Below are 26,007 nucleotides of genomic sequence, written 5' to 3' on the forward strand. Positions count from 1 at the left end.
TCCTTCTCTGTTAGTATCACTTAACACAAAATGTCTTCTGAAGTGAAATGCTGAGCAGAGATACCAGCATCAGGAAAGAAAGTTTTGAAAGGGAAGGGGTTAATGCTTTTGTGCCTTTTTAAACTGTTTTGTTTGTTTTGTTTTCCTTTTTACATGCACCATATTACTAGTAGTAGATGATCAAAAAGAATTGCTCAATTAATAAAAAAATTTCAACATTTCAACATACAACAATCCAAACTAATTTTAGTAAGACAAATCTCCATGTTGGACCAGACAACTACTTCTTCCCACAAAAAACCCCAACTCATATTTGTACAAACTTACAGAAACAAAGGACTCTACATCTTACTGTTGGCGTTGACTGAAGAATTGCGTTGACAGTTAATAACTACTACAGTCACCAATGTACGACAAACCTTCTACCTACAAATATTAGTTTTAATAGTGGAAAATGTGCATTGGCCTGAAAGCAATAAGATAAGATACTGTGAAAAAATCTTCTTAGTGTCTACCTTCTGCAGAGCTCTTCCTACAGTTCTCCGGTCTTACGGAGATCATTCTCCTGGATGGGAACACAGAAATCCCTGGTGGATATGCCACTGGTTTACACCATTGAGGGGATATGTTTCATAGCTTTTGCATTTCCTTGGTTAAGGCTATGAGCGTATGGATGCAGCCAGTCACAGAAGTAAATCTATTCCAGTCTGAAGAGTTAGGTGCATGATGCAAGTTCTAGATGTCCTATCGCCCAGCACAACACGCACAAACTAGCTTCAAAACAGCTGGGCAATTCTGGGGGTCTTCCTAAAGCCTGCCTTTAAAAGCACAGCTTGTTTGTTTTACACACTCTCCAAAACAGACTGCTTGTGTGCAGCTACCTTCAAGGAATGCGGTAGACTTAAATCTCAAGTTTTCTTTCTCACAGCTTCTGTTGAGAATTCCCAGCTCAGCCAAACTGTGGAAAAAAAGAAAAACCCCACAGTTTTTATCATAATGTAATGCTCCCAAGGATTTTGTATACCTATGTTCAAGGGTGATACCCAAGTGTCACCAATATCAGGTACACAAATGGGTATCTTATAAGTCATTACTGCTGTGACACGTATGCTTTTTCTAGACCAGCGACTCTGATCTAAATACAAGTTCTGTTGCCTTACTGCATCACCTACTTTGACATCTGACACTGCCAGGTTTGATTTATAGCTTCTTTTCAAGTCATTTGACTTCCTATGAAGTGGACTGGGACATTTAGAAAAATGTAGTCCTGTACTGAATTCCATGAACATATTACTGCTTCCAGTGTGTTCAGGATCCCTAAACAAAGTGGTGGCACCCCAAAAGCTCAAAGGCTACCCAATGTAAACATCCTGTCTGTTCCTATACAACACAGTACAAAAAATTAAAATATTAAAGAGACTCTCCGAGGCACATGCTATGTGTTGTACTGATCCTAGGCATGGCAGACAATCACAAGTACAATGCAAAGCAATGAATGCACCATGCAAAAGGAAGAGAAAAGCCCTGATGGCGTTGTCTGTGTTTCAGGGGCTTGTTAATAGTTACAGAAAGTGCATAATAAAAAAGTTGCATTCAAAAGACTTGCAAAATTGATTTAAAGACAAAAATTAGTATGAAGAAATGGATTATACGTACCTGATTTACAATACATACAATCTAAAGATTATCTGTGGTCCACTGTTGCATTTCCCAGAATGTTTTTAGCTAGGAAATACACAGTAACACAGCCTGTGGTTATAACATCTATTTTAAGAGTTATCAAATCACATTACAAGGCTGTGGTCTGGTTTTGATGCACAAATTAAAGGTGAGGTTCCAGTACAATGCCTTATAAATGTGGTCCACAAGCAATGTCACGGAGTGGGGTACTCATGTATTGTCTACTATTTCATATTCCTAATAATATCACTGACATTATAGTATCTCTAATAGCAGATCCCCAACTAGTATAATCGTGCCCAAGTCCTGTTGACCTCAAGGGAGCTACACATACATCCAGCACATGCCTTGTTTCTTTGTCTGGGTTTTTTTCATTGTAATTCAGGAAGCCTGTCATTTTTGTTCCCACAGGAAACCTTGGAAGCAAAACATAACTCCCGATTTATCAAGGTGCATAATTATTTCACCTGTGTTAAACCTTGATGCCCCTTCAGCTACATACAATGAACGTCACGCTGTAGCACTAAGCTGGTTTAGGCTCTCATACATGCCAAAACATGTAAAAAATAGAATGATAGCTTATATCACCTATTAAGCTGAAAACTACTCTCAGAACAATAGAAATGTTAACAGTCCAGTCATTTATAGTACATTATCCATCCAACCTAATTCTAAGTCCTTGCACCAAAAAGCTCCATCTCATTCCAGTGAAGAAAAGAAATCTATTCCAGCTCATATGATTGAGTACAAAGAAAAGCAAAAAAGAAAAAAAGGTCAAAACCTGGATGGCTGTGGCATGAAGGTATATAGTGCCTGTAAACGAAAGAGAGATGCAGATGGCACCTGGGAAAGCTGCTGGTCTACAAGCATCTCTGACAGAGCAGTAGGGATACGGAACTGATCAGCACTCCTAATGCCAAAAAAGAAAAACATTAGCAGCAGCACAGCATTCCAGGACAACTCCTTTAATTTGCCTGAAGATAATATCGCTCACATCTGCCTAGTGTTTGTTTTTTTTTTAATTCCTAACTCAAGACTAAATGGATTGGTACTTGATGCATGACTCTTCATCTTTTTAGACACCAATGCTCTGGTAATGATTCACATTACTCACTTCCTTTATCCTTGGGGTTTTAGTGAATGAGCTACATATTAAGCAATTGCACTTTACAATGATTACACTTTGCAAAATCACTAGAGGGATGAGAACTGGCAAGCATCAGAGCTTCCTACTTGCATGAAACACACAGAGAAAAGACAGAGGTTAAATTCATAAGAAAAGGTGCTCTGTACTGGGACTCTGTAGGAATTTTGATAAAGCCATTACAAACCCCAGGATTTCAAAAAATTACTGTAATTAATTGCAGCCAAGGAATGAAATACAAGCATTCTTGGGAAGCAATCACCCTCTCTCATCCATATGCTTCAGATCCTGCTAATTTTGTGATATCAGCATCTATGGTAGAATTCAAACCTGGCTGTAGGTTTCTGTTCCAGAATCAAATATGCATTTTTTTTAAAGAGCTTATTTCCAAGTCTTTTTTGTAATAGCCTCCTGGAAATAAACACAGGATAAACAATGCAGTGTTGTCTCCCAAGTCTGCAAACAGCTTGGAAAAACCACGACTCTACGATACATGCAGACTTTTCCTGTCCAATCTGACAATGTGAAATCTAGAGGCACATTCAGTTAACCATTTTGCTTGCCTATCAGAAATAATGATATATGGGCTCCTATGTCAGTTTTATGCTGACATATAACTCCCCCAGAACTGACTTCTCCCTCTAAAAAGAAAGCCTCTCTGCAGTCACAGGGGAAAAGTGTCCAGTCTCAGTGACCAGCAAACAAAGCTCTGTTCCCAACCCCACACCCTGCTTGTCATAGCACCCTTCGCTCTAAGAGCTAAAGAACTAAGCTAACTGCAAAAATCTACCTTTTCTCCCCCTGCCACTACATGTGGTAAAGTCACATCTTCCATGTGCAAACCTCCAGACACACGTTTTGGGGACAGCATGAACTAAACACCATTTACGTTGCATCAGCCCCAAATCCCTCCATTTCTGTGTCTCTCCAAAGGTCCCCACCACAATTTGTTTTGCCGCTTGAGGGAACCAAAAGAGCCTGGGGCAATTTATAACCTAATTTGGATGAAGATGCCACAGGGTGTACAGACCTTTCTCATGTTGTTGCAACAGCAAGGTGGGAGCAAAGGTCCCTCTAGTCCAGTTCTGCCTCCCAGGGGCAGGTGTTTAGGAAAGAAGATAAAAACCACACTGCCCACCGCAATCCTCCCTTCCCCATCCCCTGCCCAGTTCACAGGTGAAACACAGCACCCTTTTGATACAGAACTGAGCTCTCTTGCAGCAGCTATTCCCCCTGGCATTTTGAAATTAATCCCTGGAGGACTGCAGATAGTTTCATGCAATAATACCCTCCTATGACTTTTTCTTTTCAACTTTTCCCTTGTAATTACAATTGTTCCAGTTTCCTCCCACCCTTCTCTCTTTTCTATTAATCTCATTTTCCATAAATTTCACATCTTCACTACTGAGTTTGTGCACCAACTTAAACAGTGTGTCAGCCTTCAACTATGCCATATGAGTGGCTTTACTTCTCAAGGCAAGCATATAGAAGACATTTCCCTAATCCCCAAGTCCTAGCTAAACCTTCTGCTGCCTCTGTGTTCTTTGGTGGCTGTACCTTCCATCTACCCATTTCTGCTTTACCTTTATTAGTTGCTATTTACTCAATACACTGTGTTTCTTCCCTTCATTCCCTGCCCACAGGTGTGCCCAACATTGATTGCAACAACCCAGAAGACCTGCCTTGTCCTTTCCTTCTCTTTCCTTTCCAGTGGAGAACTGGAAACCAAATCGACCTCCAGTTGATTGCATTTCTGTAAGCTCTGCCTCTTTTCTGATGGCTTCTCTTCACCAAGTTCTTTTTTATTAATGCCCTGTCAGTGGCTTTCCCAGTCTCTTTGATTTATCTAATAAAGACAAAACAATATAGAGCTGCAGCTGGCAAGTCACTGGGAGAACCCAAACCACCTTTCTTAGCTTGTAGTTTCCAGATCACATTATTAAATATGAAGCCAAATTAGATTTTCAGTGTTACCTTCTGGAACAAAAGTTACAGTACTTCTTCAGGTCCTCTACAGCTCTGTCTGCTTCGTCTAAATGGGGGAAGAGAAGGGAGACACCTGCAAAGCGATCTCTGCTAGACTGTTTCTCCTTCATGGCATTTCTACATACTGTGTATTTAAACCAGATCAGTCCAACAACATTCAGTTCTAATGTGGCAACTCTCTGGCCTCAAAGATATGAAGGAATCACCATGCTTCAGCTGAGCTACACTAACATCTCCTACAGACATGTGATAACGTTAGGTAAGGGACACTAGTTTATCCTTAAATAAAGAAGAATAAATAATTCTCATTGGCACTAGCGTTGAGTGCTGCTTCAGTGCAAAGCTGTGGGAAACACTGCTCTCTGCTCCCAGGCAGAAGTAAGATTGTAGGCAGTATTGCATCAGTGATGCTGGCTGCTGGAAGTGACAACTTCTCTTGACTTCTTTGCAGTTCTACTCTGCAAAAGCAAAAATGGAGTTTCCAGCGCCCTATCAGATTTTCTTCCACATGGCAGCAAAGTATAGGAAGATGTAGCAATAACATAAATACGTGACCACTCATCTACAAATTCCCTAAACAGGAGTTTCCTCATTTCTCATCTTGAATTTCTGAAGTGTTCTTGTTTAAAGCTGCCATCATCAAGCCTGAAGACAGAAGCTATCATAAGGATCAACGATTATAAGGATCAACTTCTCATCCATGGAAATGCTTGACAGGAATTACTCCACACAAAATGCAAGGCACCTTACCTGAAACCATTTTATCCACAAATAGCGTGGACCAACAAATCTGGTTATCAGTTCATGAGATGGTGGATGCCCAGATCGCCTGCATTGTGCCAAATTTCAACAACTTCATATTTAGCAACTCTGCTGAAGTACTACTAATAGTGGCTAATCTACAATTCTTTCTTCTGCTTCCTTAAGTCCAAAAATAAAATATCAGGAAGCTTTTATCATTGCAGTAGTTTTTAAATTCCTACTTCTTTAGTCAAGTTTCTTTCAGATCAGCATTTCAGGACCAAAAGAGCGCAGCACATTGCCAAACACAACACTGCATTAATTTTCCTTGAATAGAAGCATTTCTTCCTGAAACACGAGACAATATCCAGCTCCCACTTTTAAATCATGCACAGCACCAAAACGTTCAAACAGCCTGGATGAGAAAAACAACTTCCGAGAAGCCTTGGGGTGGAAATCTTAGAGAAGTTTTCATGGAAACATGACAGAGCTCTTAAGAAGTGTGTACGTTAGAATATAATTGGAAATGCAAAACAATAATTTTCATCTTTCAGTCTCTTTTCTACTCCCTTAATTCACATTTCCTTCGCCTGCTTTGCATGTGGCAATAAGAGGATTACTGTAAGTGAACCTGAAAACCATCACGTCAGGGATCCGTGGGGGTTTAGCATTCATTTCAAAAGACTCATCAGAGCATTCTGTTCAAATGTGCCAACATTTTATTCTGATTAAGGCAAGATGTAACAGCCTAAACATAAATTCCAGTTATGGAGTAAGAACTACTCAAAACTAAACAGGAGTGGCCATTACAAAGGAAAATACATACTTTAAGTGTAAAGAGTATCAAGAAAAAGTAACATGAAATCAAGACAAAACATTCCAGCTCTACAAACTATGAAGTGCAAAGAAATGTGTATTTTTCTAGTACTAACGTAACTTTTTTTTTTTATCATCTATCAGTCTTCAGTGGGATTCACAGGACTGCAGCTCTACTCCGGAAAAGTCTCTTTACGAAGGCAGTGGAACTCCACAGGATTTATGCTTTTCAAGTTTCTTATTCTCAGGGTGAGTAAACTCACCCTAGGACTTGTACGTCAAAGCTAGACACGTCTTGCCAAGTGCATCCCAAACTGTGCTGAAGAATTTGTAGGATAAATTCTCCTCCCAAATTATACACACAACTAAATGTTTTTCAGTGGAAGCCATGCAGATGCAACCAGGGACAATATGTAGACCAACATTTGGATCTGAATTACCAGTCCTATTGGTATGAGCTGAGCTTGTTCTGCCCTCGCTGAATTAGTGCCAGAGATGCAGAAGAAAATGTTTACAGTCCTCTTTCTGACACAAGCTGCATTTCAAGGGACCCTCACTATACGAGCGATACCAGACTTTTCCAGCACTCCAGTGCATTCACACCAAAATACTGCAAAATTACAGAGAATCTTCATCAGCCAAAAACTTTCACTCCTAATTTCTGCTTCCTCAGTATTCAGGACGTACAGATAGTGGAATACATGAATGACAACAGCCTGGTGACAACAGGATACATCCCCAAGGCTTTCCCCCCATTTTAAAATAAAATATAACAGGAAGCAGGAAAAGATTCCCACCACAAAAAGGAAATGGATTTTTATATCCACATTTAAGCACTTAAAAGCTGCTGCATTTCTCTAGGCACATCTAAGCAGTCCTGGAGAATCTCTACAGCCTTGGTGAACTGTTTTGGGGAGTCTCACTGCTGAGAGATGTTCCTCACTTGTACAAATGAGCATTGCGATTCGTGAAGGTCTGCACAGAAGAGAGGCTGTGGTATGGAATCAGCTTGAGTGGAGGTAGGGGGAGCCCCGCCAGGATTTTCTCTTTTTTAGTGCACTGTCACAGGTGGTCCTGGAGTCCTGGTTGCTCTCCTTTTCCTTCTGATAATCACATCTCATCATTTTTGTTTTAATCCATTTCCAGCTTTTTGTCCATATTCAGAAAACACCAAACAGGTGGGTTTTTTTGGTTTTTTTTTTTTAAAATCCATTTATTTCTTTGCTGCTGCAAAAATATGGCCTGCAACATGTTCCCACCTCAAAGTCATAAATGTTCTTCATCCTGTCACTTCAAAGCTCTCTGCCACAATAGGGTTGTTTTGTTTTTTTTTTTCAAGGACTGGCACCTGTTAACAAAGAACTGCTAGACAAAGCATGGAATGGGAAATGCCCATTTCTTCCTGGAGCTGAAAAATTGTTAAAGTTGGAAAAGGGGAGAATGTAGTGAGGATAGAGTTTAAAAAAAATATTTTAAAAAGTTAGTTCAGCTGCCTGCTACCATCCACACCACAAAACTGGTGACTTCACTTGGGCTCGAATACATAATAGCTTCTTGTGCGTAATCCACCTTCCTTAGGTGTTTTCAAGCTGTGAGTTAACACACAACAGCATCAGCTGTTCTGGTTCTTGGGAAGTTATGATCCCTGTAAACAGCCTTTCTAAGATAATGCTGTAACCCTGCTGTCAGTGGTCTGATTTAAAGGCACTAGCTTCAGCACATGGTAGGAACACGCACTTTTGCAGGATGGATCTATTTATGTATTTATGAGCATGCATAAAGGTGCATGACACTGGCGTAGCTAACTACTCGCCAATTTGGGTGCAGAGGTGATATACAGATCTTGTGCAATGCTGCTGCTCTCCAACCACTATACATGAAGCCTGTTCCAAACCACTGCAAGCACAGTACGTTGCAAAGGGTCAGTGAAATTCCACTTACTGCTTCAAAGCGTGCATATTTAACGTTGTGAGTCCAGCACCTACGCTAGTCACTCCTAAAGGCAAGGTTTTCCTCCGAGTCTCATGCCCATTGTCACTGACAGGACCATGCGTTACATCCTGGTAGAAAATACTTTACAGTACTGAGGCGTGCCCCACCATTCAATCTGAGTGCGTGAAAAATAATTGTAAAGTTTCCCTTAGCTCCAAAGATAACCAAGAATCAGGCTAGAGGTCAACAACTTGGCCATGAAAAGGAAAAGCAAACCAACCAAGCTAAATTACATAGCTCTCATCTCGCCAAGTACTTCTATATGCCAAACTAAACACAGACTAAACACAAATGTCAAGGAAAATTGTGAAGGAAGAGAAGAGGCTGAGAATTCCATGAACCAGATGGTTTAGTCATGGAAATGGATGTAACTGTTGGTAACAGCTTTCTGTGCCTGTACCAGCTTCCATCTGATCAGTGTTTTCAGAAACTGGTAGATTCTTTAACAGATACTTAAATTTAGGATACTTTAAGTTTCAGAAAAAAAGGTTTGTGGGTTGTTCCCCATCCCCCTTTTAATAGGGCAATAAAAAAAAAACTGGCAAAAGAGCTCAAGCACATGGGGATGCAGAAACTCACAGACTTTTTCCCCTGAATTCCCTAGTGGAAAGACACGTTTTGGCACATGCATCCCACAGAGTCCTTTCGTAGCACATGAAAAACTCAGCTTTTCCTGTAGCTGCAGAAAGTGAAGTGTGGGTCTCCCTTGTTAAGACCAGCCTTGGAACTGGTGCCTTTTACATTACTTTTTTTACTCTATGAAGATACAGACTATGCCATACCACTTTCTGTGAACCTGTGGATCAGGCAGTAACTTCCAAACACAACTTTCTGACTCCTTATATTTTACTGTCCTGCTCCATGAACTTGTACGGTTTTAGAGAGGGTTTTTTACATCAGACAGCCTCCTTTATTTACCAGTATGTCTTTGTCCTGTGTCCCATATTCTTCACAAGATTTGGGACTGAAAAAGTTATTTTTCCAAACATAAAAAGATGGAGTATCACAATAGCATCACCATCACTAGCAAAAATGAATGAGAAATTACTTAAGTACCTCTAATTTTCAAAGCTCTTATTTCATATTCCTTCTAAATAGCTGGGACCAGCAGTCAAACAATGAACTTACTTTCTAGAAGCCCACATTTTCTTGAAATGAAGTCACAGTAACATGCTAATATTATAAGTGCTGGCCTCTGACCTCACTGCAGAATTAAGCAGGAGAAGGATGTTGGCTCTGAAAGAGATGGTTTCAATGGGAACACTTAGGAACAGTCAGTCTTCAACATTGTCAAAAAGACCAAATGAACATTGCCTGATACATTCTTGATTCTGCAAAACCTGACATTTTGCAGGAGTATTTGGCAACGTCCTTGTTTACACACTTGGCAGACAATAAATGCTTCTTTATTTTTATTCTAGAAGTGATTATCACATAAAAAGCTTAAAAAATTCCAAACATAACAATCTATGTTGTTGGTTGGTACCACTGTTCACAACCATGCTGGTGTTCTGACTCCATTCAAACCTCAACCAGTATACCCACGAAGGATTTAAGTATTGGCCAGGGAACCGAAAATTAGACTACTTCACTATAGTAAGTTTCTCAAAACATTTCCTACAGCCTTTTGTAAACAGAAAAACAACTGAGCTTCCTAATGAAGAGGGGAAACACACCACCTTTTTTCCCCACATCAGTGAGCAGTCAGTTGCTTCCTAGTTTTTGCTTGGGCAATGGGTATTATGTACACACTTCATGAACAAGGTGCATGGGTTCTTCCATGGTGTCCTCCTACCTGTTTTCAGTTCAGTCTGAGTTAGACCTGTTACAATTGTTGAACTGTGCACTAGAACCAGGAACAGATTTGGTAGCCAAAGACCACCACACCATACCAGTGCTATATACCTGTGTTGTACCAATGCCATTCCTATCCCAGTAAGCAAGGCAAATGCAACCCCACCCCGAAGATCTGCCCAATGATCTCTTTGGTGGACTACTGTTCTTAGACCTTTTACCACTACCATCTGCTAGTGTTTGAAATAACCACGCTGTAGCACCAAATAGTTTTGCTTTTCATTTTTCTAGGGCAAGGCTCCCAAGCCTCCTCACAAACATTGAGCTTACCCTCCATCTCTGTGCCAGTTTGTTAGCTTTAGTTCAGTCTGATCTGAAAATAAAAACGCTCCAACAAATCATGACTTAAGTAAAATTTCTGTATGTATTATTGTCAGTTACAGTTATGCAATGGCCAAATATTAGTAAATTCATAGCTAATGTTAAATTAAAACTCTGGAAAAAACAGTGACAAACAGTTCCATGGCACATACCATTCTTACCATGGGGATAATGCTTACCCTTTGTCCAAAGGGACAGTGGAAACAAATATAAATATAGAAACTGTCTCAAAATCTCAAATCTAAGCCTATGTTAATGCTCTAAACTGTCACTGACTTTCACTAAAATTATTCAGATCCAAACATAAGCAATGATTTAGGACATCAATTTATAACGTAATGCTGGTGACCCTGTACCAGTCAGGCTGGATTGGTTTCTGTCCACAAAGCAAAATACAGAGTGGCAATATTTTATCGCTGGTCTTGCAAGAGCAGGTTAATATATTTTTTAAAGATGCACATACGTATTTCCCCAAATTCAACTGTGGCTGAGTGTTTCTCTCCCAGTTTTCAATAATTTTAAAACAAAATAAATACCAAGCCCTTTCTGTTTGGATGCTTTGCTTTGTTTTTCCAGCCTGAATGAGTCTACAGATATTTTCTTAGTTATACAAGGCCAATGTTTCACTTTGCAAACATTGAAGATGAAGGAACACTTGAAGCTTCAGCACCAGAAGGAAAACAAGGAAGAGTGCAGAGGGTAGCTCCATTCGGAAGCATAGAGCTGTAACAATTATTGTTCCAGTTTGTTACAAGCTGCTCATAAAGACATTTATTCTAAGTAGTCCCATTGTTTCTGACAACCAAAGTGATGCGTATGTAGGATCACACCTTCAACACCTTCTAGCTGATACAGTTTGTAATCTTGCAGAACACAACACAAACCAGTTCCCCATAAGCACTGGAGAGATCAGAATACTTGTAATCTCTTGCAAAATGTCATCTTGGTTTATTCAAACCTTCACCTACTTCCTCAGGAGTCTATCAGACTTGGAGTTTGTTCCCGTGATTTTTTTTGTTGCTGGAGAGTTGAGATCTTGACTTAAGATTTTACTTATGAGTTAGGTTGAATGAGGGTAGGGAGAGAAGAGGAGCACCGTAATATTAGCAGATTAATTAATATTACTTGTGAAGACACTGATGATTTTCACTGTTTGTCCCCCATCTCTCCTTACTATCCTCATTTTTGCTGCCTTTTTCATATTTTCCAGAGTGCTGTCACAAGAGCTGTGAAAGTTCATTCTTTTGAGAGAACAACATTGCTGATTTCCTCTAAGTCTTTGCTTCCATAGGAAGCAGATACCTGGCAGATTTGCAAGCGAATGCTAAATCAACTATGGAAGTTCTGCACTGTTGTCTGTTTCTGAGAGAGTCGTAGAAGTTCTTCTCTAATTGCTTTGATGAGAGAAGCTGAAGAGTGACCTGGCTGGAGGTCCTCAGTGGAACTGGTGGTGTAGCAAAGGCCCTGGCCCTGAAGGCTGTTGTGTGGAAGCTGAGCAGGGGGTGCTGAGGGCTGCCTGGCTGAAGTCCTCGGCATCTGGAATACTGGTGAGGAGGAATATTCTTGGTGTCCAGGCATACGCGTCTGGAAAAAGGTAGAAAGCATTATTGTACTCTGTGAACAAACATGATAATCCCAGAAAAAAACAAGAAAGCAAAAAGGCAAAGAACAGAGGGAAAGCAACATGGAGATGCTTCTATCTGCTGCCACTGTTCTTCCGTTGTATGCATGAGTGATTCCTCTTATGGAGCACAAAACAAGGGTACACAAAAATTGTTGGACTGCCTCAAGTTCAGGGATTTTTCAAAATCTCTTTGAGCATCCATTAAGAAGTCTAACCCCCCTTCTAATCTATGGTATGTTTAGGTTCAGAAGTCCGGAATAAAAACACAGAACTGGAAGCCAGCAGAATAGGCTTCTCTTTCCTTGCCTTTGCATCACTTCCTAAGAGACAACAGGCAAATCACTCTCAGCTGTCATTTCTCCATAATATTTATAAATAAAGACACTACTGCTTTCACCTTCCCCTTCTCTGCCTGGCTTGCCTGTTCAGATAGTGCACTTCTGAGGACCCTGTGACTGACCAGTGCCCAGGAAAACATGGTCAACAAAAGCAGCAGCAGGAGAAAGTTATTCAAATTGGAAAGATTAGATTTTTCTATACTCAACAGCTGTTTTACCTATCTGAGAAACACTATCCCAGATTTGGGACAATCACTGTTTCAGGGTAGAAAGGGGTTAATTCTGCATTTGTTCAGTAACATACATTTTCTAACAAAACAAGAGAGAAACAAAACAGAAACCTGAGTTTATGGGCTTGTCTATCTGGAAAAAAAATAATCTGCTTACACTAAAACAAAGCATGGATTTACAGTACACCAGGTGACAGCACTGGCTCCCAGTATATACACAAACAAGGTACATTTTGAAAATCTAAATTCCAGCTGACATCCCTAAAGCAAGCATTGCCTCTTGCCTCGTATTGCTGAAGGCTGAGAGACAGCCAGAAGGAAACACCGGACACAAAGGACTCGAACACACCCTGCTGAATGCACAACTGGGAGCAAAGCAGCATAATCCCCTTTCAAAGGGTCTGCGCTGGGGACCAGGAGCAGCTAGCTGCAGCAAGTTCAGATCACAGTTAGCACAATTTAATGATCACTATCTTTCTCTGTGGATAAGCCTTAAGTGGTAGCAGAGAAAGCAATCTGATGAGGGAAGAAAGGACAGCAAGGTCAGCTAGAAGAGGATTTGGGGGTGAGGGGGAGGGGAATGGAGGGATTACAAAGCAGAGCTTGGGAAGGATAAGGGGGACCTAGTGTGACTGTGGCAGCCATGTGTAGGGAACACAAATGCATGAGTATGATCCTTAACATCTCTCATAATACAAATGAATAAAATCTAAGCCATTTTGTATGAAGTAGAACTAATAGTCGATTCTGACTCTCTTGCACAGCTCATGTACAGCACTCATTTACACAGTTAATTTGGGGAGAGAGATTAGGAGGAAAAGGAGGCTTTGATAGAAGAATGACAGGTAAAGAAGGTTTTCCAAGGAACATCCTGTCTTACTACTTACAAAACAGAGGCGATTTTAGTATCAGAAAGGAATGAATGGGTCTCTTGATTGTTCAGAATTATTCATTCGGCAGTGAAACCTGAAACTAATTCATATGTGCAGTCTAGAGTTAGCAAACCTGACAAGTACTCCGTGGGTTTATAGAAAAGAGATGACATAAAAATATATTAAAAGCAAACATTCCTTGACATGAGTCTTAGCAGCAACCTAAATTACTTTCAGGTTACTTTCACATTAAAATGCATTACATAATTCAGCTCCTATCTCACACTGCACTGAATTACCATTGTAAGAATGGTTTCTTAGGTTCAGAGGAACATCTGATGACTGCAGTGACTGTTTTTTAACATTAAGGCTATCAAAGTTTCCTTAAGTATCTCAGAAAAATAAAAGCGTGTATTTCTCTGATCTCGCATATAACACCAGAATTAAACAAGTCTGAGAACTTTCAAAACCACATTTTGATTAGAAATCTAACCTATACTACACTACAACAGCTAAATAAGGGGAGTAAAAAGGTTGTTTTTTAAAAAAAAAAATCAGATTTCTTTAGTAACAGAAATACCCATTGGTATCTTATAGAATATTATATATGTAGCTTTATATAGTATCTGTAAATAATATATATTTATATAGAAAATTCTGTATAATTAACAGCAATACAAAAGAATTGACAAAAATCTTTATTGAATCTTCTTTCTTAAGGGATAAAGATTTATAAGACCACATTGTGAATTTGTTAATCTCCATTTAATGAATGTTGAACCTTGTGGCAAATTTAAACTGAATTGGATGTGTAAATATACACACACACATACACATGTGTACGTATGAACAGATACAGATTATAAAATTCACAAGCACAGGTAGCTAATCAGAAATAGCCTGATTTGTGTTACCGTTGAATCTGCTTCTGAGTGGCAGAAAGGCCAAGTTAGGCAGCACTCGGCTGGACTGTCATGCATCTCACAGGAGATAGCTAGGGACATGAGAGACAACCTGAAGTATACTAAGATGGTTTGGAGACACTACAGTGGGTAACCAGAGTATAAAACACACAGTAAAATGGTAAGAGTGGCTTGGGTAAAACATTAGAACCTGGAGAAGACTTGGGAGAACAGTGGAGAGTATAGGGGATTGTGCAGATGGATAGGTGATGCCAGGTGGTGGAGGGAGGTAGAGATACGGAAGACACTACACACATCTGTACGAAACCAGGCTTCATTTGTTCTGCTGCTCAAATGACCACTTGCTCAGTATTGTATTTTGTCTCAGCCAAGGAAATGATGTCATTATCTTGGTTGCCTAGGCCTTCTAGATGGAGAATGAAGGTGACTTGATGGTAACCTGCACACTGGCTTTGGGTCAGGAGATACAAGTGAGAGGTAATATTCCAGTGGAAAAATCAAGTTGGCTGCAGGAACGAGAGATGAGGATACTGCGAGGAAAAGGGCCTCGCAGGAACACAAATGCAGCTCCCTCTCGAGCTGGTGGGTGAGAGGAATGCTCTAGATCTGATCTTCCTAAATGCAGAGCTTAATTTTAGAAACCTCCTCACAATGAGGAAACGATACGACTGTTTGCAAAGGATCAGTTGAAGAGTGCACCATAAAGGAACATGACTGTCGTTAAGTAAAACCTCCTTTCCAAGAGGAGGAAAGACAAATTTGGAGTTCTATCCTAGTGAAAGAATCCAAACTCTGAAGGTAATTGTTTAAATACAGAAAACTGTAAGACTAGGGCTCATCTAATAATGCTTTTTTTCTTTTTTTTCCCCCTTTTTAAAAAATGGAAATAATCCTTTGCAAAAAAAGAAAGAATTCCTCATAGGAAAAGGAAAGTACAGGCATTAGGTGAGCTCTCCTGCAACTAAATGACACCATACTCAGATAGTTTTGGTCCATGACCACCTCCTTTCCTTTTTTTTTTTAAAAAAAACAAACCCACAACAAATCAAAAAAGATCATATTGCAGTAACATATGAACTGCAGCAACCAGTGAGCAAAAAGTTTGTCAAAGCTGAATAACTGTTTAAACTCTAATTAAAAGGAATTCAACCTGGATTGAGGTGACCTGTACCCATCTGAAATGGTGACTGAAGGTGCAAACTGCAACCAAATCATAATGTATTGGGCCATGAATCTTCGAAAGTTCTGCGGGAACTGATGTCAAAACCAACTTTTTGAACAGCATCTCAGATAACGGATCCGTAAGTGAATTTTCAGTCATACATTAGCAATTCAAGTAATAAAATATTAAGCAAGTAATGGCTGAACATGCAGTTGGGGGCCAAAAGGGAAAGGCCCACAAATCTAGAAAAGAAAAATAATTTTCAGAAAAGACAGACAAAAGAGAAGAAGAGGCAATGAATGGCAACCTAGAGAAACCCCTGAAAGTGGAACAGGAGAGACACAAAGATCTCTCATGCAAGTGCTCTTCTAGATGTACCCTGAAATCATGATGTTCTTTTACTCAAATACCACAGTTCCAAGCACAGAGAGCAAGTTAAATTAGGCATCTTTTTGCAAAATAATCTTTTGGCTTTGACAGTGAAAGTTTTTGAATAGGATCAGTAGATTTCATCTCTAGTGTGCCTAGTTCTCAAAAGCTTTATGCTACTCCTCTCGAGTTTTATAGGGGTGGCAGCTCAGTTTCACCAAAACCTAAACATAAGGCCCATCCTATTGCATTTCCTTTCTGCAAAGCCATTTCGAGATCATGCAATACCGCAAAGCGACTTCAAGTAGTGTGAACACACACTGCCCTTCCTTTCTCCCTCGAGGAAGAAACCAGAAAAACGATAGTTTAAGCAAAGGAGCAAAAGAACCAGCATAAAGTTGTTGTCCTCAAGAGTACTACAGTAAAGCTACCATGGGTCAGTCTGCTTCAGGATGCAAGTACATTAAACATGGACTGGTGGGAGGCAACTGTATCTTTCCTGGAAAGGCCATACACTATGGTCAATCTCAACCATCTGGGTGAATCAGAAACATCAACCTCTAGAAGCACCACTGGCAAGAACATGAAAGCACGATGGCTGCCTAGGCAACACTGGTAAACGAACACATATTAATTTAGCACATCCTGTTGATTGAGGCTAGGAAAATACCTTGTTCAGAAACACCTCTACTGTTATGTGCAAGTATGTACCTTATTACATTGCCCTGACTTCTGCTGTTGAGCACCTATACAGAAGACAAAAGAACTATACCCATACAAAGCAGGACGGTAGTCCGGGACAATTTATTTTTTTCTACTTACAATGAACTCAATCTCAAAATACAGAGAGGCATATTTCAAAGAAGAAAATGGAAAGTAGTATCCACCTCTGCTGGAGCTCAGAAGCAGAACTGGGTGAACTGCAATTAATGGGTGAAGGCCTCAAGTGAGAAAAAAAAAAGGTTAGGGTAAAGTGAGAGAAAGCAGTTAAGAGAGAAGCAAAGGTGAAAGAACAGCAAGCGAAAGTTAGAAGAGCTAACAAGGGTTCGAAGAGCAAAGCAAAGAATGTCAGAGAAGCAACTGAAAGTATTCCAGGGGGAAAAATTTCCAAACAGTAATGCAGGAAAAAAAAATACCCGAACATATCACTACTTCAGAAACTATGCAAATGTGTAACACAGTACTCACTGCATCTCGCCTAGCATATTCATCCTCTCCACGGTACTGGGGCCACCCTGGCCCCCCCGGCTGGCCATGCCCTGCTCTGCCTGAGGGGATCTCCACTTGTTGACCTCCGATCCTGCTAGCAATTCCCACCTGAGTGAGGTGCTGTATCTGAGAACCTTAAAAGCAAATATTGTTTTTTCATCTTTATACACAGTCAAGTTTGTAGGGCAGACAAATGACAACATAAAACTTTGTTGGGAGCAGGAGACAAGAAGAAAGTGGAGCTCTGTTTCTGTGCAATTAATAAAAAAATCAGCAGAAAGAAGGCTGTCAGTGTAGAATAAGGAAGGAAAAGTTAATTTTCTGCAGTTCATTGGAGTGTGATCCTTTTCATTGCCACTGCACTGAAAGAAGAGGTTGAGATACATGCATCTCAGACATGGACTACACTTCATTCCGAAAACATGCCAGCCCTTTCCAAACAGCGTTTACCGAAAGCCCTGACAATGCTTTCATGTAAATTACGCAGCAGCAAAGAGAAGACATTTGCTCCTGTGGTACACCTTATTTGCATCACACTGGCAAGACCCTAACTCTCCAGACTGCTTTCTATTCCATCTCTCAGAAGAATAAAATACATGACTATGTAAGAATATGGGTCTTTCAGCTTTGCTTTGTGGTTAAATATTAAACTATGCTGTCGTTGACTAATGAGAAGGTCAGAACACACTGTATCTCCTTTCAGCCTGAAAGCTAACCTCCTCCCTTCCCTCCCCTCCCACTGCTTTCAAACACATGCAAGGATAGCCACCACCATTGATTGCAAGAGACATGTAATAACATGCCAGCTTTCCTTTTCCCTGAATTTCTTCCCACAGGAAAACACAATTTATTTTATTATTATTGTTATTATTATGTTTTATTATTCTTTAGAAATGGAATACATTTAATAAATCCACAGATAAATAAGAGACAACTGTGTGTGTATGTCAAAACAGGGAGGAAAAGACAAAACCAGTGTGATTTACATGAAGGAAAGTGCCCCAACTGTCCAATTTTCCTCTCAAAAAATCCCAGTATTTGAGAAGTTTGGTATTTGCAGGTAATTATGCTGAAGGGCAGGAACTAATCATCTGAACTGCCTCCAAACTTTAATGCAGAATATACACGAACATTTAGAGAACAGTGTGAATCAGACAATAAAATAATCATCATCAAACTGCAACAATCACTACATCCCTGTCGTTCTCATTCATTTAACATGTACAGGAAGACGATGGCAGCTATCAAAACTAGGCCTCTGACATGAGTATATGATCATATTTCCAGTCTTTTTCAACTCCCCAGAAAGAAAAAATTTCTCTAGGAGAAAATTAACTATTGAATTTGCATAACAATAGAATCTTTTATTCTTAGAATCACTGTTTGCTGCTTAATTGCCATGTGATGTTAGAATCTTATTCATGATAGCATTGATTAGCATTATGGAAATTATCTCACAACCGAATCAGGGAAGGTGATTTCACAGGGGACAGCAGCAATAGATAATACCACCAGAAGCTAAAATATTCTGCTTTCAGGCATACATTTCCAGAAAAGAAATGAGACATAAAGATGCATAGAAGTATTTAAAAAAATTGTTACTTAGCAGGCTGATTTGGGATGCATTCAGCTCATTTAGCACACAAGAAATATTCGGCAGTGGAAAGTTAGCATACACTGTATGCTCTAAAACAATTAAGTAATTTTCCATTCTTTAGAGAATGGGTTTTTTTGCAAATATGCTGTGTGATAACCAATGCTTCTAAGATACTAAAAAGGTGGCAAAGCACTGCCTTTTCCTGCAAGGTCCTAGGGATGTAAAGTTAACCTCATTTTGTGATCACTTTTTTTTGGCAGTGAAGACAAGGACCACCTTTCAAGTGTAGCAGCTGAAGGAAAATGACATCTTAATGGTGACCTCAGTGTAAGAGTAGATACGCAAGAGGATCAGTTATTTTACTGCATATTCAACTTAAGTGAAGTGTACCTGCAGTGCTTCCAACTGGTCGTGGCCGTGCCACTGATGGCATTTCCTCTGAGTATATCCCTCTGGAGGAATACTGAACCTCAGGTGGTTGCTGGTCTGGATGCATTAACTCTGCAGGTTGAAGAAAACCTGGCCCAAAGTTCTGCCTGTGGAAAAGTAAGGACTCAAGATTACAATAAGTGAATTTCCTAATTAGAAACAGTAACACAGGTGTACCTCATAAAAGAACTCTTTATGATGCCTCTTAATACACATTTTAATCTTAAAGGTTCAAGAAAATAATTACATCTGAGGAATATATTCCTCCTTCAAGGCCTGCACTGCAGCACTGCACAGGAATGGGAGAAAGCCTAACAAAATTTTACACATTTTTTCATATGTTGCAGCCTCCTCAAAGCACAGAAAAAAGGCCATGAATCTTGTTTTCCCCTTCAGGAAAAAAACATCTTCAATGAAAAAAAGAAAAAAAAAAGATAGAAAAATAAGACTTCAGTAGTGTTGCAGCTGCTTACCTCAGCAACAATTCTGACTCTTACTCAAAGAGTTTCTGGGCGCACAGTTTTGGTGTAAATCAAACCATACAAACTTCATTGCATGCGTATTTCATGAACAAGGACCCTAATAATTTTCCAGGAAATATTCAAAACTTTCCTCTAAGATTCATCAAACTACTCAAAGTTGTCATTAGCACATATGAAGGGATTCAATGTATACTAAAATTAACATTTCCTGTAATTCAGGCTGGCACTGGTAGCTGTTGCCACATATTTACTGTAAAGACTTAACAACAGAAACTGTCACCCATCTAACTTTGTTAATTGTGCCAAGGTAATGGGACTTCTAAAAGAAACCCTGTAATTCCTTCACAACACGGGAGCAGAGATGGAAATGCTGCTTTTCCTATGCTTCCTACTAATATATCTTAAGCCTGGCATGGAGAGATGATATTTTAGAAGACTGATGGCAGCTGAGTTTTCAAGGATTATTGATTCCTGTCAATATGGTGGAGGTGTGGATGCCCAAACTTCAGGTGCTTGGGTTAGTCTCTCTGCAGACTCCAGGTATGATCAAAGATGAGAGACATGCTTCTCAAGAGGCATTCAAACCAAAAGATTAGGTTCACTAAATCATTTTCTGCAGGAGCCTCTCACTGGTGAGTATAAAGAAAGCAAAAAGTGAGACAAACATCCTAAGTCAGGCACATGCAATTACACAGAGGACTGGGGATGAGTTTTATATGCTTTTTACCACAATGGCATTTAAACCCTTCTAGGCTAAGGACCACAACCTATCCTATTCCTCAAAACCTCAATTTTACACCCTTTTGTTTTACAGGAAAATTCCTTGACTGCATCTAATTCAAACTACTCTTGATTTATGTTTTATTTGGAAAACTAACCAGCTCTGTATGACAGCCAGATAGAAAGGAAAGTTGACATAATAATAAATAGCCTAATAAAGCTAAATAAGAGCCTAATAAAGCACAAACAAGTAACTGTAAATTAAAGTACTAGCTATTTGGCATACAGTATCAAATGGAGGATGTATAAGGGGTTTAGACAGCAACAATCACATTGTGGAAGAGCCAGATTTCCCTAGCTCCCTTACATATAATACCACCTTTCCAGTCAGCAGATCCAAAGGAAAACATTTCCAACCAGATATACAAGCTAGTTAAAACAAATGCTTGAACAGGTAGGTAATGTTTAACAATATCCCTTCTGTTATGTTAATCACTGTAACCAGTAAAGGATGTAATCATCTGGTCATTTATGCCTGCAGTACTGAGCTGGAATGTTGTAGCTGAAAAATTACTACACTTTTTTGATGTCTAAAGAAGATATTTTCTCAACATTACCCCCCTAAATATATTATTTTTGTGCCAATTTTTCACAGGACAGGAAGTATATTCTTTATTGCTGATGGGTTTTTACTTGTAAGGTGTACTTTTAATAACTCACCACCTTCTTTTCTCAATCTTCTTTATAATAGTCAAATACAGCTACTCTTTAAATTTGGAGAGGAGTTTGAAAATGGGATATAGCTCGAATCTGTATCATACAGGCGTTCCAAGTGCTCCTTCCTATTTCCAGACTGAGACCCAACCTTCAATTTATCTTGGCACATTCAAAAAAAATTATTAATCTCCACTTAATCAAGTGGGGAGATACTGCCTCAAAAATCAATTTTACACCACTAATCCACTATGGCTAAGTATCTCTATCTCTGTTGCATGACGTAATATTCATTTTCTGGTAAGAGCTGTTCATTGTGCTTTTATGTTTGCCTAGCTGTTACGTGACCTAGGTTACACTTCATTATTTTTTTTTTTTTTTTAACCCAGGTTGGTTCCACTCCATTGAAGATTCTGACTGCATTTGTACAGAGAAGGGAACAGTATGGTCACCCAACTATTTATTCCATACATTGGATATTTAAGCCAATGGACTATGACGTTGATACATGCCACCTAATTATACTGACCTCTGGTCATTTTTCCTTCCTCTAACTGGTGCACTGTTTCTATCAATTTGTTTATCATTATCTTCTGAATTTGAGCATAACCCCTACTCCACAACCATGACAAATCTTCCTTGTTTTCTATTGATCAAGCTTTAGGAAACCTACTTTAAATAAAGTTACAACAGTTGTTGACCTTTACAGGAAGAATTCCTTTAAATTTTATCTGCCGGTACTGGCAAAGCAAGCATTTGAACTATTAATAATGATGCCATTAATCTGTAACTTACAGAAATCCAGAGTGCCTATGCCAAAGGTTGATAAACTTTTGAGCAAAAAATATGTTGCGAAGACACTACCTTGCTCAGCTGTATTAACATGGGTTACAGCACTTTCATGATTGAATTATCACATTTTCCCTGAATCCACAACAGGCCAACAAAGAGAAAATCCTCAATAACAAACAATTGGTTATGCTTTGTGCTGGCAGTCTCACAGCTCATAATCTTCAAGGTAACTTAAATTACAAAAAATATACTGCACGTCATACTGCGTGCTATTTCACGTATGCTCCACTCACACTGAAACTGTCACCTTCAGCCAAGACCTAAGTAAGAAAATGTGCTTAGACTCTTCCTTTTCTAGTTGGTCCTTTCAAAATCAGGTTGCAGAACAACGGATAAAAGAAAGTTCTTCAGATCCATTTTACCGCCAAGTTTCCAAGGCAGTGAAGACTTTAGGTGAAGTCTAATGAATGATGTGAATACCAGTGGTATTTCATCTCACATGGTGAGCTTTAAAAAAAGAGCAGCACGAAGCCACCCTTTTAGCACCTTGGCTGCAGCAGCTTGGAGGGGGTGAGAAGTCCGACCACAGCGGGTACCAAGACTCAAGAGTCCAACTTCTCGTGTAGTTTAAAACACAGACACCAAATGTGGAAATAGCAGTTACCTGGACAACTGTTTTCTTCTCTTTACATGATTCTCCTGCAGCAAGGCCAGGAGAAGATGGAAAATTTGTTCTTGCCCCCTGATTTTATAATAAAACCCCTGTAAGGCCGACTCTCTCCGTGAGGGTCACCATGCTCTGTAATGTATTCTCAACTTGGTTTAAAAATAGAACGAATGTGTTCGTCATCTGAAAGCTTTTGCGAGTGAGTGTTGCCCTGAGGCTACAGAAACAAGATGAAAGCAAGAGTACTGGGAGAATTACATGCATCTGAGTAACTGTTTCAGGCTCTCTAAAAGCTGGAACTCAGTGGTTTACTCAATATTTGGAAGGATATCTCTACAGCCAAGGGGCTAGAAACATATTTCTTTTAAATGGAGGCTTGGATTCCACACAGCATGCATATGTCATTCATGCTACATAAATAAATTATACAGGCTGGATCTGGACTCCTGTTACTTCTCATTTACACAGTACTTTGAATAATAATATAGCAGTGCCAGTAAGAACTTTGGAGGAATTGCAAGGAAAATAATAAATGATAATTCTATCAGTGAAAAGCTACCTTGGTAGGAGACCTGGTGCTGTTGGCGGAGTCATTCCAAATTCCACATATCTCTGTCAGAATAATGAAAAAACCCAAATTAAAATCAAAATGCATACCCTGGGAAGTCCACTGTCAGCCTTTTAAGTGATGAATGGCAGAGATCACTAGGCCTGCATGTGTGACTTGATTGCAGACATAAGAGCTTCGTTTTACAAAACCAGAAGCACAACAAGATCTGGGAATCAACGCTACAGTGGGCTAGCAGTCACTCCTGTCTGATCAGAGTCTTGTCTTAAAAACATTTCAGAAATACTTTCTCTCACTTGCAGAGGATCAAGGGCTCCAATGTCTACTTAGCTTAAAACTTCCAGCAAACCAAGCTTTGCATTTGGAAATCTCTTTATACCTCAACAAGCACCAGACTGCAGCAGAGAGGCCATAGGGCTCAGACTCAACAGTCCAATGGCATTATGGAAGTTGTACTAAATGGTTGTGGAACACGACCTAAAATATTATCCATGTGTCTCAGTGCTCCATAAAATGCAAAAAATCATACACAGAAATACTGCTTCCATATCTCTCACCTCCTGAAAGCATCTGGATACCCTATTGAAAAATATGGCCCAAGTCAAATACATTCTTTTCTCACTGTCAAAATATGAACTAGCGCATACATTAAAAAAAAATAGGAAGTTTTACTCTTGGACATAAGACTGATCTGCTGAAGATCATAACTGAGAAGAACAGAAAAGTTATCCTAAAGGAGGAAACTCCTATATTCTCTTGTGGCTGGGATGAGAAAAGAATCCAAATGGCTTAAAAAGCAAGTTCACCATCCTGTGACCATCATTTCTGACTTTTCCTAGTTCCAGAAACTGTTCCACATTTGTGGTAAGTCTTGACAGCTAGGGCTCCATAACAGTGACCACGGCTCAACTGATGCTAACTACCTGACCAGAAAAGCCTTTTAAATTGCATCGCTCACATTAAATGGGTTGTTTACTGCCTGACTTGGACAATAATGTGATCCCCACTGGGTACATGTAGTTCCCCTCTCTGCTCGAGCAGGAGTGTTGTTTACCGGCTGTCCTGCAGAGACCCCAGGTGGTGCAATGGCTGTGGAATTGGCTGCTTGGCTGCTGGGAGCCACCAGTGCAAAAGCATCATCCAGCAGCGAGTGCATGGTTTGCCGAGCCTCTTCAATGGATGGCTGAGGTGGGATGTACTGGGAGACTGGGTGGGAAGGCAAGCCAGGGAACTTTCCCAGATCAGCTGAAGATGATGTCTGAGGTTCAGGAGGCAAGTCTGGATCAGACTGGAGGAAACGGAAAGAAGGTGAAGGGAAGCCACAGAGTGGATCTAACCAGCCAGCTTCCAAGTCTCTGTGGGCCTTATGTCTGAGCAACATCATCTTTGCCAGAACCACAACGCGATAAATGGCCCAAGTCCCAGTGCCGGACAAAACCTGCCCCTTACCCTGCCCACTTCTGCATGCACATACACATGCACATACGTAACACCAGCAGTTCAAATACTTCATTCAGTGTGATCTGAAAGACTCTGATCTCAGATAAGGCAGCGGAGCTTTGTGCAGGAGTTACTCAGCTATAACAGAAATCTTGTGGTTTGCAAACACATAATGAAGTCATACATAGAGCATTCACCCCACCCAGAAAAAGACAATCAGCTCTGTCTACATCTTTGAATTCTCTGCAGCTTTTGCAGTTCCAAGAAATTAGTTCAGTCTGCAGCTTACAATTGACCACATCAGTAGTAATATTAAACAATTATTGCCTCCTAGAAAAACACACAAAGGGAGCTGTAAAGCAACTAAGTGGTTACCTGCACGGAACTTGAACTTGGGTGCACCACCTGAATGGGATTCACGTAAGAGCTTCATAACAGCAATATCGAAGGCATACGTCACAATTACTACCTAGGATCTTACCACATGGGCTTCCTGTTCATCAGTAACAGGAAATTAGAAGAGCTTTACAGCAGCAGACCTATTATCAAAGCTCATTCTTACCATTGCTGCAGACTGCAAAATCAGTCAGAAAGATGCAAAAGCCTCTATTTTATCAGGAACTTAGCATTCTGAGTACTGTTTTGCTACAGATGCCCAAAGGGCTGAGCTTGCTGTGTGACACGTCTTAATTAAAAACCTTCAGATGATAATTCATTCTGCTGCAGCATAACATTAAAATCATCACACTCTTGTTTGAAGGCAGAGAGAAACAGAAGAAATTGACACTGTAGTCACCTGACTGCATATACAGCTAATGGTGAAAATCTTTAAAACTATTAAACCACCTTTCAAGATGAAAACTGTCCAGGGGTTTCAAATACTAGCATTAAGCTTAATAAAGTCTGCTTAGAAGTGGTTAAAGATACCTAAATACAGTTTGACACATGGATATGATTGAACAGAAGCATTTTCCAGTGTCTTTGCCTTTTTTAGGCAGAAAACAAAATTAATTTTCAAGACATTGTACTAGAATTGTTTCAAGTTACTGTAGTACAAAGACATGTTTCTTTTTCATTAATAATTAATTCCCACATTATAAAGATGAGAAAATTTCTCATGAAAGGAACTGAGCTTTCCACTCTGTGAGAGCAAAGGATGACATTTCCTGTAACAAATACATAACATCCAGCAAATTGGACTAGAGTGAAACTATGTTCAAGATATTGTGAAACATGCCGAGCGCACTTTCATGTGCATAATACAGCGGCATTAATGAAAACAAGGGTTTGGTCCTTGGCATCTTTACTATCAAGGAATACTTGGCAGAATATTACTG

The 26,007-nt window shown here is 39.8% G+C and overlaps 1 protein-coding gene across 5 annotated transcripts in view; it reads right to left on the reverse strand.

The window, feature by feature from the left end:
* Window positions 1–7,548: 7,548 nt before the first annotated feature.
* The window catches only part of KIAA1549 (KIAA1549 ortholog), a 152,900-nt gene continuing 134,441 nt past the window's right edge, over window positions 7,549–26,007 (reverse strand). For 2 of the 5 annotated variants that reach the window (XM_040595553.1, XM_040595552.1), the window contains 5 exons: window positions 24,285–24,518; window positions 23,222–23,274; window positions 19,249–19,394; window positions 17,241–17,395; window positions 7,549–12,118 (listed from right to left, as the gene is read on the reverse strand). In XM_040595553.1, coding sequence (XP_040451487.1) covers window positions 11,864–12,118; window positions 17,241–17,395; window positions 19,249–19,394; window positions 23,222–23,274; window positions 24,285–24,518 — 843 coding nt within the window. In that variant the 3' untranslated portion in view covers window positions 7,549–11,863. Of the gene's footprint in view, window positions 12,119–13,613; window positions 13,699–17,240; window positions 17,396–19,248; window positions 19,395–23,221; window positions 23,275–24,284; window positions 24,519–26,007 lie in introns of all 5 variants that reach the window. The other 3 variants (XR_005828050.1, XR_005828051.1, XM_040595554.1) reach the window with 3 other exon arrangements.

The sequence above is a fragment of the Falco naumanni genome, chromosome 5, assembly GCF_017639655.2.
Source record: "Falco naumanni isolate bFalNau1 chromosome 5, bFalNau1.pat, whole genome shotgun sequence".
NCBI classification, from domain to species: domain Eukaryota; kingdom Metazoa; phylum Chordata; class Aves; order Falconiformes; family Falconidae; genus Falco; species Falco naumanni.